Here is a 15,306-nt window from a genome sequence, read left to right as displayed (position 1 = left end):
CTGCATTGGACCTGGTGAACTGCAAATAAATTACATATAGTGTCAAATATTGTGGCCTTATTCATGTCTGTTTCATGTCACTGATATCCACAGAATAAATATATCACCATGTGTGAAAAGTTTGAGATTAGATTAGAGAATATTGACTTCAGAACTCACCAAGGACTCACAGGATTACAGTCTTGTTCAAATGCATCAGACTGAGTAGACTGTCTACAACGAGAGAGCTGATTTGTGACTTTAGGATGCAAGTGTGTATCTTGAGTGCCAGATTGACGCAGAGGGCTGTGCCACCTCCTGGCTATGACACAGAGGGCATTAATTACCATGTCTTTGAGGGGACAATCTAATCTCTGGGACGCATGGCACATAAACCTGGGCGTCCCATGAGGCATCTGCTGCAACACTTCCTGACAATTAAAGGCAGGAGGCTTCTGGGAAAGGGGACAGTAAATGAGAGGGCATGTCTTGGAGATGTTATTAGGTCAAAAGCTAAACAGCGAAGTGTTCAATCACGTTGAATTAGGGATGTGATTATATCTAGTTCTGAGGAATTGATGCTTGTTGTTTTAAGTTCAGTTAGGTCTTCACACGTCCCAAAATTTTGAATAAATCCAAACATAACTGTGGAAAACCTACCTGTATCCTATGTGTATTAATTGATTTTCCCATTCCATATCAACCAGAGGATAATTAGACCTGATACAAAACTCAAACGACCCAAAAAGACCAAACAAGCAGCCGCAGTCATGAGACAGAATGTGAAGTCATAAAATCTAATTTTAAAGGTTGTTTGTTTCTATACTTCAAAGACAAATTTATAAAAATAATTGTTTTGTAGCCAACTGGGAAATATATAGCCAGAAGAAAATCTTTTTCTAACCAATCTAATATCGGGAATCAAATTCCAAAATGCTAATGATCCACTGTGATTGGGAAAGGGGCTCCTCGCATGGCGGCTCACATGTTACTTTGTGACTTTAAAGGACCACTCAACCAAGTTTATGTTTTTTGTGAGTCACAGGGGCGTTATTACTCTGACTGTAAGAAGAGTTGAATAATTTCTGTGGGCCTGGAGGAGCTTTGTCAAGTCTGAGAAAATGTACTCAAGTGACCCACTTCTGCTGCGGAGACTGTACTTTATCATCTGACTTCTGATGTTTTGGGATAAATTTTAATCTGTTTTCGTAAATTAGTTCCATTTATTATCCCATCGGAAATTCTCTTTGTGTCTGTGGAAATTGTCAGACAAATAAACAAACATCTTAGTGTTTAGAAAGATTAGTCGCATTCATATTTATGGATTTTTTTCTGGCTATTTATAGATATCTGGAATTGCACCTGGGTTTTCTTGAAGAGGCAAACTTTGGTTGAATCACAGATGTGTTGTTTATGTCTCACCCTGTGACATATTGTATATTGGGTTATACTGTCTTATATCTGTTTGTTGTATGTTGTTACTCTGTAACTCAATATTGTCATTCTCTTGGTCAGGACACATGAGAAAGACATTTTTAATCCCACAGAGGCCAAATAAATTCATAATCACTACACTTGCTATGGGCGGCTGTGGCTGAGGAGGTAGAGCGGGTTGTCCACTAATCAGAAGGTTGGCCGTTTGATCCCTGGCTCCTCTCGCTGCATGTCGAAGTGTCCTTGAGCAACATGCTGAACCACAAATTGCTCCTAATGCTGTGCCATCGCTGTGTGAATGAGTGAATGTGACATGTAGCATGAAGTGCTTTGAGTGGTTACTTTTTTGTTAAAAATAAATTTTCCGTATCTTGATAAAATTATTTTTGCTGGATGAGTCAATAAGACAAGGATCCAATCAGAGAATGCAGAGAAGTATTAAGCTAATTGTCATTACTCGCTCTCTCTCTCTCTCTCCTGCAGGGAGAGCGTCAGGACCCGGATGTCGTTGAGGAAAGAAACGCTCAGGTGCAGCTGGAGAAGGCCAAGGTACTTTCTCGATGTTTCATCATGGTGTCAGCCGACTCGAGAGAGAGGTCTGCTCTCAAGGACATGGTTACATCACAGACAGGAAACATCGGATTAGCAGAACAATATTCTTCTATTAAAATGAGTCACTGCAGTCTTCTTCCTTGTCATATGTGCTCAATGTCGGGAGAAGGAATGATTATTACTGACATACATACATCCCTTACTCAAGTAGAAATACAGAGAGATACAATATAAGTAGAAGTACTGATTCCACTTCTTTAGTAAGTAAAAGTGAAAAAGTACAGGCCCTGAAATGTACTCAAAGTATAAAAGTAAGAAGTACTCTCTTGGTTCCTCTGAAGGACGTTTTACCGGCTGTTTCGGAAACTTCAAATAGGGTTGAGTCTTCCTCTTTCGCCTGTTTCGTGTTGTTACACCATTTTTGTCATGTTATGTTTACCATGCGTGATGTGTAGTGGTTTTGATGTTGGGAAGGTGTTCAATGATGCAAAGAGGAGTCAGTCACTCAAGTAAAGTACAGTTTTTTTAGTGTCCTGAAAAGGTATTTCTTAAAAGTCCAGTGTGGAACATTTAGGAGGCCGTATTGGCAGAAAGGGTATATAATATACATGACTATGTTTTCATCAGTGTATTATCACCTGAAAATAAGAATTGTTATGTTTTTGCTACCTTAGAATGAGCCTTTTATACCTACAAACCAAACACTTTCATGCAGCCACCAGAATATCTCTTTCACACTTGGAAGAGGAGGGTGAAGCGAGGGAGGGATCTGCAACTACACCACTAGAAATAACTAAATCCTACTCACTGGTCTTTTAAAAGCACTTTGAAATCAAGTCAAGTTATTACAGGCGACTATTACAACCTCTTGAATGAAAATGTTGCCAGGACGTCCCCTGTATTGCTATCACTGTTATACAGAGGGCCGGGTATTCACTTTTTTTCTTTCTGTTGACATAATGACCACAAAGTATACAAATATATCAGACTATCACAGCTGATATCAAACTGTTCCCCTCTCTTTTCCTTTCAAACATTGCCTGCTTGATACATGTCCCACTGAATATTGAATTAAATCCTCCCCCACAGATTTAATGTGCTCCCACTTGTGCTCTGTAATTAAGGCGGCAAAAACCCTCGGCCCGTCCCCTGCTGACCCCACAGCCTCTACCACAGCCTCATCTTTCCAAAGAGGAGTAATTAGCAGCTTGATCTGCATGCCGCTGACATTTGACTCTGATAGGATTACAACTCGAACAGGCATTCAACCAGAAGGAAGCATGCTGTAGCTACTGCGCAGCAAAGAGAAAGATGCAATAGGCCTTTTTCACAGCAGACACTTTGATTTGTAATAGAAGGAAACAAGCAGATGTCACTAATAACATTAACAACAGCTCCATTTTATTCAAGTGCCCCAGTAAGACATTACAGTGTGACAGTGATTCAACAATACCAAAAAACCTAATACCTGAAGCCGCTTAATGGATTCATTAAGTTTATTATTGACTCTTGGCTTAGTCAAACTAGTCAAAATGTCATTTTTGTAATTTTTTTCAAAAAGCCATTACGATTTCGCGTGTTGTGAAAGATACAAGAGGAGTGTTATTGTCAAGTCAGTTTATTCATAGAAGACATTTAAAAACAACAAATATCAATATAGTATTTTAGAGAGAAATAATGGAATCCCTCTCTTACTACGACACCCATGTGTATAAAGCATTATAATACATTATAGTACATATACTTTTAATGCATTATCCAACTATAATTATAGTTATAAGCACTCATACATATTCATCAAGCTTTATAACAATAAAAATAACACATTATAAAATATTTAAGAATTACTTTAGACCAAGTATCCTAATAGTTCACAATTGCTGGTTACTCACTGAAACTTTTTATTTTGCCAAGGTTCATAATATAATTCTTATAGTTGTAATATAACCATTTTACAATGCATTAAAAGCCCAATTATAATGCATTATAATGCTTTATAGACGTTTTAAAATAATGTCAAAGATAGCATATTCATATTCATCAATAAGCAAACTGAATCCTAAATCTATCCACATATCCCTGGCTCATTTAAATAGCTTTGCTATGGTCTGACAACTGTCACAATGCTCATTTTACACTGCATTAGCCTGCACAGTTGTATATGTGCACATGATAGCAGTCAAAGCTGACGAGTGTTGCTGACACAGTGTCCAATTGGTTTTATTTTAACTTCATGATAATGACATAATGGGATTAATCCAGTATTCGTAGGCACTTATTACCAAAACACAGCCGTTAGCCTGTCACTAACACTCGGAGTAGCCACAACAACCTGTAGCTTCAGTTCAAATTGATTAGATTATCAGGCCGTGAATAACTTGATCTAAATGAGCTGCTAGGATTTAATGCACTTTATTGATTTTGGATGTTTAGATACTTGCTTGATTGTTGCTTATTCATCAATGTGTTTTTATCTTTAATATCCCTCAGACATAATGTTAATAATACTTTTAATGCTATATTGTGTTTGTATCTTTGTGGGTACAAATTAATAATTTTAGAGCACAATTTATTAACTTTGTGTCCAATTGTTTTTTTCTGTATTCTATACACTGGTTAGGTTCTGTATATTTGCAATATCTTATATGTTTTTTCAAATACATTTTTGCATTCATTATTAACGTCTCTTAAATAAGGACAGTCAAATAGCTGTTTTGTCCCACTGTGGCAGTAGGGAAAATGTGTGTCTTCATTAGTTCCAGTTCTCCTATACAATATCATTATTATTCCTGGTTGTGGGGAAGATTGTTTTCAATGTGTAGATTCATTATAATGTATGTTATTAATCGTAATTGACTGAAAAATGTATCCTTTTTTGTGTGAAAATGTATACGTTGGTGAAATGTAAGGATTAAAGGTGACTGTGACATGCATAAGTAATATTATTTTGTATGTCCTCTGTCCCCAGTACAAACCTGTGGCATTCGCAGTACGTTGCAACTTCTCTTACACTCCAGCAGACGACGACAACGTTCCTGTACCGGGCCAGGCCGTCACCTTTGAGGCCAGAGATTTCCTCCATGTCAAAGAGGTTTGAAACACACACACTCACATCACGGAGTCTCATAGAGGTGGAATTATTACAAGGACTATCCGTTAGGGCTTGACACTCAGAATTAATACATTTCTATTGAAGCAGGTGGATATAAGCCTTAAATGCACTTTTTTTTTTCTTTGTAATGACTAGAAGTTTAACAATGAGTGGTGGATCGGACGGCCAGTGAAGGAGGATGGTGTGGTGGGCTTCATCCCCAGTCCAGTCAATCTGGAAACCATTCTCATCAGGAGAGAAGTCCAGGCGAGGAAAGCTGCCAAGGCCTTAGCCAAGTATGTTTGACTTTTCCAGTAGCTTCAATACAACAGGGTTACGAACAAGCACACAAGCCCATGCTGTAGTGTGCTGACTTATCTTGTAATCCTAATAATAATCTTTATTGGTCCAGCACACGTACAAACAAAACATCACTACAGAGTGAAATACAGAGGATTATATGACATTTTAGGTATTCAGCTGATGCTCTTTGAAAACATCCACAGATTAGTCAAACTGCATTTTGACCAGAGAGGTGTTATCAGTGTGAAAGGGTCACACCAGGAATTGTTTTGAGGATAGAAGCAAAGCAAGCGTGGCTGGATTAAACCGCAAGGGTGCACTATGGGAAAAATGAGGGCCCCAACTGACCCCCTTCTCTGCCACTCTCTGTGCATTAGTGTACTAAAAATACAATGCACACAGCTACATTTTTGATCTGGTTCTTTATTAGAAAAATACTTAAACCAGCTACAAGGAACTTGTAGATTATGGCGGCCCCTGTGGACAAAAGGTGTTAGTGTTTCCACCGCCTCATTTAATTGATTTCAAGGGCATGGCAGGCATTAAGAATAACTTCATAGAAATAGTCAGTCCTCTTGCTGATAGTCTTGCTTGTTTATGTAGATAATATAGAGGCATCAGTATTAAATTAAGACTGTTTCATAACCAGTTAAAAACTGGAATAGTGGTAGGTTTAAAATTTTAATCTCAAGTAATCAAAATTATATTACCAATTACTACATGGCAAAAGTAATGCGTTACATAACCTGTTACTTAAGGTAAGGTTGTTATTCATGGGTCACAGGGTCAGACTTTGTGAAACCTCACTATTGAAGATAATTCCTGTATACACTAAATATTTGTACAACTGCAGTAACTTTTACATGTGCACAAAATATTTTCACACATGCACAAAATATTTTTATATAATAATCTATATCTCTCTATGTATTATTATAATCATGTCTTACCCTCGGATGTGTAAAACCTACAGGTTATCAACTTATTTTTAAATGATAAAAATGTGAAATTATCGGTTATCTTATCAGTATTGGCCATGAGAAGCAGGTAGTTATCGGTTATCGTGCATCCCTACTTACAGTATATTGCTGATGATATTTGTCTTTTTTCAATACATTTTCTAGCGTTTTTGACGCATTAGTATTTATTTCAGCGTGGTATAAAATTAACTTTCAAAGATGTGAAAGTAGAATGAGATTCAAAAGTAGGAATGTTTCCCTTATGTTCAGTCAGTGGGTTGTTTTTACTCTAATCAGCCTGGCAGGCATGAAAATCCACTACAGACTTAGAGATTTTGACTTGACCCAGTTAGGCTCAAAGAAACACATCTAAAGGATCTTGGAAATTTGGCTTTGGTTGCAACATTGTGTGCTGAATCACTTCAAGGGATTTACCCTCTATGTTTTATATATCTGTGTCTTATAGAAGTAGATATACAATGAGTAAGAACAAATTATTATATTGCATAGAAACAGAGTGCATAGAGAGAGTGTGTTCACTGCGACTGAAACGTTGACATTTACGTAGACTGTAGAGACGGACCTGTTTGTCTCTGTTTTTAGTGGGAAAGATCTGAGCTAATTTAGGACTGTTCTCTCATTTTAGCAAAGCATCAAATCAAGTAGCTCAAGATATGAACTCAAAGAAATATACTCCTCCATCACAAGGTCAGTGTGTCTGCTAAAACGTGTACAAATATTTATTGTTGTCTATTTTTCTGATTATTGGTGAGTTAACATTAGATGCCTCTCTCATCCTTCTGTATGAACAGCCAATCAGCAGGTGAAAAAGAAACCAGTAAGTACCTGGAGATTTGTAATATATTCCACATCAGTCTATAAAAAACCTTGGATTATAAACAGCTTTATAAAACAATAGAATAACAACTCAAATGTCATCAGTGTTCACTTCGTTTGCACTGCAAGCAACATGTTGGCGGGTGTTAAGATTGAGTGTGACTAATAGGACAGGCGCTTTGGTGTTACTTTCTATAGCATTTTTTCCTGTGTTAACATGGCGAGGAAGAGAGTCAGACGCTGTTGAAGGCTCCAGCAAAAGTCTTAGATAACTTTTTAAGTTAATGTGGAGATATTATTTTTAGAGATATTATTTTTATGCTCTAGCCAGTATAATGTGACATTTCTCGTGAGGTGAAAAACATCTGTAGCATTAGCACTACTTTGCCTGCACTATAAAGTATAAAGGTTGCATCTACTGAATGTAATTCCACATCTGTTCTATATATTCATTAAACCTGTAAGTAACTGTTATATACATTATTAAATAATCTGTCTTTTTTTTTGGTAGTCAAAAATATATTAAAAAATGTTAAAGAATTAATTGGTTAATTAACTAAACATTTTAGGTCTGATACAGTTCTGCTCCTGTGTCTCGTGTGAATGACCAGTGACTGTGTTATGACAGCAGTATGAAACATGGGTTAAACTTCACCATCAGAGCTTGTTTACTGAAGATAAGATCCATTTAGAATTATTGAAGGAATCTGAGGCACTTAAGAGGGCAGTGATATAATAATAATTAAAAAACATGCCAACACGTTTCAAATATTAAGCAGCAACAGACAAACAGAGAACTTATATACAAAACTTTAAGGGCCATTTATCCGATGATGGATGCAACTGTCCTGTTCTTTTTGTCACTCTATAAAAAAAATAAACTTTTCAATAAAAAGTGATTATGATCAAATGTTGCTTGCAATATAAACATTCATCCACAGTCACTCACCTTTATCTCATATACTGAATAAAACTTTCTTTGTGGCCGTAGGGGGAGCAGGTGGCTATGTATGATGTAGTGCCTACAATGCGTCCTGTGGTTCTAATGGGACCATCACTGAAGGGCTTAGAGGTGAGTCTGCCACACTCTTAATGAGTTTCCTTCGACTTGTGAAGGATCTAATATGCTGTAAAGCTGAGAAACACTAATCTAGTATCTCAAATAAACAGTGGTATTTTGTGTTAAACTTGAATAGAGAGTAATTTCATTTAAAATCCATGTTTCCTGTCTCATTCCAGGTTACAGATATGATGCAAAAAGCACTATTTGACTTTTTAAAACATCGATTTGAAGGCAGGTATGTTCTGATTTAAGTCCTCAGTGTCACATCTCTTGTGTGGAAATAAAAACATAATGAGAATCGCGACTGTGTAACAATCCCTGTTTCTCTGTCCCCCTCTCCAGAATTACTATTACACGGGTCACAGCAGACATCTCTCTGGCCAAACGGTCCATCCTCAACAACCCTGGCAAAAAGGCCTTAATGGACCGGTCGAACACACGCTCCAATTTAGGTACATCAGGGTTTATCACCCCAATCTGAAGCCAGTAGTTGTACCACTTTTATCTGTTTGGAGAGTAAAATGGTTGGGGTTTACCTCATCGGGACAATTCAGATAGTATCAGTAACAGAAAAGTACACAAAATTGACTTCTAAAATAACTTCTAGTAATTGCCTTTACTTTCATGTTGTTCGTGTTTTGCCTTGTGGCAAACCTCACCCACTTGCAGCCCTAATTAGGTTAAAACAAGCAACTGATACTATCTGACCCAGGTCTGAAATTAATGTGTCAGACTTTCACTTTTTCATTATTTCATGCTTTATCTCTGCTCACAAGATCTTTATACCTAGATTATCCCTTATTTAACAGGATAATAATGTTACAGATTGTTGTATGCACTGCATTGATGACACAATACAGACAAAATAATAGTTAGACATTTTGGGAGATAAAGATAAATAAAGAAAACAGGTTGACGTAAGTAGATCGCTGCATTGTGTCTGTAAAGATTGTATGGTGCTTAGTGGATGGGTCTTTGCCCCGGTGACATTGTGCTGTATAGGCTAAGTTTAATTCTACCTTATTTAATATTTAAAGAAAAGATGGGTGTCAAACAGAAGTGGGATAAGATTTACTTGGTTTTCTCTACTCTTGTCTTTCTCATTGCTCTCTCATTATCCCAGATGCTGCTGGTATGTATGACTGAAAGCACTGGTAGTCCATGTCTGTTTGAATGCTCCACCTTCCTTCATTTCTTTCTTTCATCACTTCACATCACTACCAACAGCCACTGTTTCATGTGTAGAAATACACAGGAGCTGGCACAAGCAGATGTTCTTAGCTGTTTATATGTTTAGTGGGCTAATAGTAGGAATGTAACAATATGTTGTGAAACAGTTAAATCCCAATGCAAATATGGTAAGATTTAAAACAGTTAGATCAGGTGTCTCAAACTCAAACTGGCTTGGCCCCACTGCTCTTATTGTCACCTCATACATCAATCTTCAATGTACTAATTCAAGTACTTCAAGAAAGCGTAATATTTCTGAAACTATTATGAAACTATTTCCATTCACTTAGATCAAAAAATGCAAACAGCATTTTCCATAAATTTTTATTTATTATTTTTGTTTGTAAAGCCCCAAATCTTGCTCTCTTCTTATCAACCCTTTGCACGCATTTGCAGGCTTTCTTTTGCCAATTTTTTTGTGCCAGAGAATTTTTTTTTGTTTTTATTTTAATTGTATACGAAATGGTAGTTTCAATTGATATGAAACAATTAGAAGAAAAGAAAAATCTTGCAGCCTAGACTATTGTATTTTTGGCATTATGTCGCAGGCCAAAGGGAGGGGTGACGCTTTTCTACTATCTATCTATCTAGTGGCCAATCTTTAAATTACACATCCTGGTTAAGAAAATAAGAAACACATCACTTATTCAGGTAGTCTCATTAAACAGTTTTTCATCATAGGCCACATTTACAGATTTTTCACAACTGTATTTTTCGATTTGTCTTGTTTTCTACAATAGAATACAAAATATGACATGTTGTTGTTTGTTTGTTTGTGTTTGTTGTGAATAATTAAGATGCAGAAAAGGGTTGTTTGATAGTTACAAAAGCAACATGCAATTTTGACAACACAAGCTCTCCACAAGGTCGATTTACTCTACTACTACTACTATTCCGTATATGGAGTTTCCCGCTTACCATGAAATTATAGATTGTAGATCAAATTTCCATTTTTTCGGAGCACTTAAAAGACTTCTCATCCATGTTTGCTTCCTCTGCTGTGGAAGATTGTGTGATGCAATCGAAAGCTCCACTACGGCTGTCACAGTAAATAGTCATGTGGTGAGATTATTTTGTCAACTTCTGTTTTAAACATGAACTTTCTGTGTGGGTCTAACCTTCAAAATAAAAGATTTCTGATTCCTCATTTCTGCATCTGGATTTAATAAAATAGAGAAAAGCAAAACAATCCTCTGGCAATGAAAATACATACATAATAAATAATACATACATATTTGTGAAATTATAATACAAAGTTATGCGTCAATGATATGAAAATATCTACTGTCAGTTTAGGAGTCAACTGTGAGATGTGGTATCTTGTTTTAAATGTTAACTGCACACAATTAATGGACCTTAGGTGTCAAAGTCATGCTTTTACTCTCTGCTGTTGCAGCCCAGATCCAGGGTGAGGTGGAGCGAATCTTTGAGCTCGCCCGCAGCCTGCAGCTGGTGGTTCTAGATGCAGACACAGTCAACCACCCTCTCCAGGTGGCCAAGACCTCCCTGGCACCGATCCTAGTCTATGTCAAGATCTCATCACCAAAAGTAAGCTTCACCAGAGAACTTGCTCCTTCTTAAGGACTAACTGCTCCTCAATATATTGTACTGTGTGTACACAATCCTGTTAAATGAGCCACTTTAACCCCTTTTTCTTTCCCTGCTTCTTTTTTATCCCCCTTCTCTGAACTTCTGCTGTGTAGGTGTTAACAAGGTTGATCAAGACTAGAGGGAAATCACAGACCAAACATCTTAATGTTCAGTTGGTGGCAGCAGACAAGCTCGCCCAATGCCCCTCGGTGAGTGCCATCTAGTGGCCGCTGGCTGAAATTGGTGCAGTGGTAGTTAATGTTCAGTAATACTACATTTTATCTGGAATACATGGACTGTTATCATGTCATGTTATACATTTAAACATTTCAGTTGTTCAACAGTATACATTTGGCTTTGTGTCTTGTTAAACTGGTAATTGGGAAATGGGAATTTAGGGGGTTTAGCAACTTGGGGGGAATTTATATTCTACAAAATGACACATGATGGGTATATCTTTAGGCAGAATCCAGTATTTTTAGACTGTGTATTTAATATCTTCTATTAGGCAAAAAATAATGTGAGGGAGAGCAGCACTGACAACATTTAGGCCTTCATGTAGGGAAATAAAACCTTAAATCAAACAGCGAACTGAATGAATAAAATATGAGAAATTTAGACTTTTCGCTGTTGCTGTCCATAAATTACCTCAATGTTTTTAAAATTCTGCTTTTTTGCATACTATTGATTAGTGTTATAGAGTAAAATTCAGCATATTAGCCTCTGATGACACTGAATGGTCAGTTTTATAGAGAGAGAAACTTAACTGTTCATGTGGGTGTTCCTCTTTTGAGATGACTTTATTTCCTTACATTTCCTTATCTGAATCTCATTGCAAGACCTAATTCATAGACTTACATGATTACCAGAAGAGTGTTTTTTTAAAGCCCACACACACTTCTGCCACTTTATCGATGGTGTCACAGTTTATATTTTAAACTGCTGTCTCAGTTACAGGTTAGTCCTTTGTTTGTTTCCTACTGTTGGCTTTTTATAACCGTCCTTGTTCTCTTTTTCTTGTAGGAAATGTTTGATGTCATCTTAGATGAGAACCAGCTAACTGATGCCTGTGAGCACATTGCTGATTATCTGGAGTCTTACTGGAGAGCCACTCATCCACCAGAGATGGAGCCTGCCAACGCACTAGTGGCTCAGCTGGCTGAGAATACACTGCCCACCAGTCCTTCAGCAATACCGGTACACAAATTACAGACACATACATGGGAAGTTATAGGATATAATATCATTTTTATATTGTCATCTCATCTCATTCCACTCATCTCATCTGTACAGTCTGTTGAATGTAGAACAACTGTTTGTATAGTAAATTATGAGCTCAGCGAGAGTGTTTTATAGACAGAGGAACTTCACGGTGTGCTGCATGCATCTGCATTTGTTTCCATTCATCTAACATTTTCATTTCATTTCTCCTCATCCTACTCCATTGTAAAGTTGAAGAAGAAATGAGATAGGTCTGCCTCTGGTGAGTGAGATAAATTCAATTTCTGCTGAGTTTTCACCAATGCACCGCAGTAATAGAGATGACGTCTTTAGAAATAGATAGCTAGAAAAAACATCTGTTTACAAACAATCCAGGATGCAGAGAATACATTGTTAATTATATGTTGTGATAACTTATATGTGGATTTTATTTTTATTATTTAGAAACTGAAAACTGAATTTACTTTTTACATATTTATACTGCCCTCATCGTTGCATTTCTAAAACTTTCTTGATAGAAATAGGTGTGCTAGCTATCAAGTTATCAAAACAACTCTAAAAAGTTAAAACTAGATCAGCTAATTAATAGTGAAAATAAACAGCTGTGGAGAAGCCTGGGGCAGCATGTGTGTGTGTGTGTGTATTTCCATGTGAGTAATTGCACAGGGCAGCACTGAGTGACCCAGGGTCCCATGATAAAACTGAATATTATCATCCAAAAATACTCAAATTGCCTCTGGTGTGATTGCCAGTTTTAGGCTCTTGAGGACCAGCTGCCTCCCTAACAGCAGCTGTGTATGTGTGTGTATGTGTATGTGTGAATGTGTACATATGGACAGTGTAGGGAGTAACGTGTTAAAAAAGTAATGTATTACTTTGTTACTATGTCAAGTAACCAGTGCCTAAACTGGATGAGAAAAGGTGCCAGTACCCTAATTTAGGATAACCCTAACCACAACATAACCATTTAACCATAAGGGCATTTTCAGCGCTGTGCTAAGCTTTGTTTTAGCTGTGTTATTTACAAAGGTTTACTTCTGTTCCCTACTCATATTCCACCCCGGCTCTGCCTCTAATTAGTTCTGACTTTTTTTTCTAACCATAACAATCTCACTCTACTGTGTTACCACCTATTTGTTTATTTTTTTTTAAAAAAGGCTTGTCTATTCCATTGTTTAATATCATCACACTATAAGTGGGCGACTTTAATACAAAATGGGGACCACTGCATGTGAATGAATTGTCAGATCTGCATTTCCAGTCTTGCAAAAGTAGCGTAATCAGGAATAGTACATTTGAAAGTAACTTGACCAACTCGGTTTTTGTGTTAAACTAAGTTTTCTATAAATGCGTGTCATTACATGGATGTATTTGACGATTACGTTGTACTTTTCTGTCCTAGGATGGGCAGAAAAACAAGAAGTCGGCTGCCCCCAAGAGGAAGGGTTCTCGGGAGAACCATCTAGACCAGGATCCCCCTTCAGCCCCAGCACAGGAAGAGAGGGCTGAGGAGGGCCAAAGAGAGGAGGAAGAGCGTCTCCTGAGGACTGAACCAAAGAGACCCCAGCACACCCACCACAATCACCATCACCACCACCATCACCGCCGTGTGGAGCATCACAGCCACACTCAGCACAACCAAACATCCGGTGCCATGGAAGTACAGTCGAGCAGGGATTATAGCCAGAGGCTGCCACGCAGGCACCTGCCTGAGGAGAGGGAGGAAGAGGTGGAGGATGTGGTGGAGGAGGACGAGGAGGAGACTCGCTATAACCACCGGGGCCATAACCACCACCATCACAACAGCAACCATCACCACCATCACCACCACCAACATCACCGTGGGAACAGCCAGCCACACGTCGGGGAAGACTATGAGCAGGAGCACAATGAGCGCAACCGGCAGCACAGGCACCACCAGCATATTCCACCACGGACACACCAGAAGGATCACTATCCTGCACACAATCATCACAACTACCACCACTACCACGGCAGAGACAGGGACAGAGACAGAGACAGAGACAGAGATAGAGAAAGACACAAGGACAGGGTAAGAGACAGAGACAGGGACAGAGATAGGGACCGAGGCAGAGATAGAGACAGAGATGCTCGACAATGGCACAGGGACTCCTATATACACTAGTGACTGTGTTGTTTCTTCCGTGGGTTGGTGCATGGTTTCTATGCTGCTCAAGTAACAATGCACTAAAGGATGGGGCAGAGTGGTGTGTCATCTTAGTAGACAATGTTTCTCCTCGTATTGTTTGCCATTTTTTTTTATTATTCCCCTCTGCCACTCATGCTGACACACTTTCTCCTTTCTTGTTCTTCACCCAAATGAATATTATCTCTTTTGTCTGTCTTATTTTCACATGGCTCTATCTGTGTGTATTTTTGCACAAACATTAGTCAAGATAAATGCAACAGCGTGCTCATGCTGCATCTGTTCTAAAGGTTTTCATTTTGCATTGGTCACACAAATGTAAGGAAGCCAAGGACGGTCACGGTTGCTGTTATCTCAGGATAAAATGTTTGTTTTCTTGTGATAACAGGATAAGTCAGAGTTGCTTGTACACTTAGCTAAAACTAATGCTGTGTAATGCAACAGTCCAGCAATATATCCTACCTTCATAAAGGTTATTATGATCAGTTTTTGTGTTGAATTGTATTGCATTGTTTCTGTTTATGAGGCTCTAGAAGCACTTCACACCAGTTGACGTCTGGGCGTAGTTCTGACTGTGCAAAGTGAGAGACAGTAGACGAGAGTCTGCGATAGAGGGGGCCTTTTTCACACTGTTATTCAATTCAACAGCGTCTCAAACTACATCGTCCAAAATGACCATCCAGATGAATCAATACCTAGCTAGGTATACCTAATAAACTGGCAACTGACTGTATTTTGAGAAAAACAAAACATCCTCTTCCTGAGATGTCTCTAAAAAAACAAGTTATTTTCCCAACATAGCAAAATAATTATCTTGTATATCGATGTTCAAACTATAATTAAAACTATAACTAAATAATTAGTCGATTGTGACATAATA

General features: G+C 37.9%; 1 protein-coding gene across 1 annotated transcript; it reads left to right on the top strand.

Moving 5' to 3' along the window:
* The first annotated feature begins 362 nt into the window (after positions 1-362).
* Positions 363-15,306, top strand: cacnb2b (calcium channel, voltage-dependent, beta 2b). The gene is made up of 13 exons (XM_035670389.1): positions 363-449; positions 1,897-1,962; positions 4,934-5,056; positions 5,213-5,352; positions 6,965-7,026; positions 7,131-7,156; positions 8,147-8,227; positions 8,395-8,453; positions 8,561-8,670; positions 10,845-10,996; positions 11,152-11,247; positions 12,062-12,235; positions 13,662-15,306. The coding sequence occupies exons 1-13, from the start codon at positions 363-365 to the stop codon at positions 14,403-14,405; spliced, it is 1,920 nt and encodes a 639-aa protein (XP_035526282.1). The 3' UTR covers positions 14,406-15,306.

The sequence above is a fragment of the Morone saxatilis genome, unplaced genomic scaffold, assembly GCF_004916995.1.
Source record: "Morone saxatilis isolate NCDOM2014 unplaced genomic scaffold, NCSU_SB_2.0 Contig23, whole genome shotgun sequence".
Lineage (NCBI taxonomy): Eukaryota > Metazoa > Chordata > Actinopteri > Moronidae > Morone > Morone saxatilis.
The sequence above is the reverse complement of the archived record's forward strand: the minus strand, read 5'-3'. Positions and strand labels throughout refer to the sequence as shown.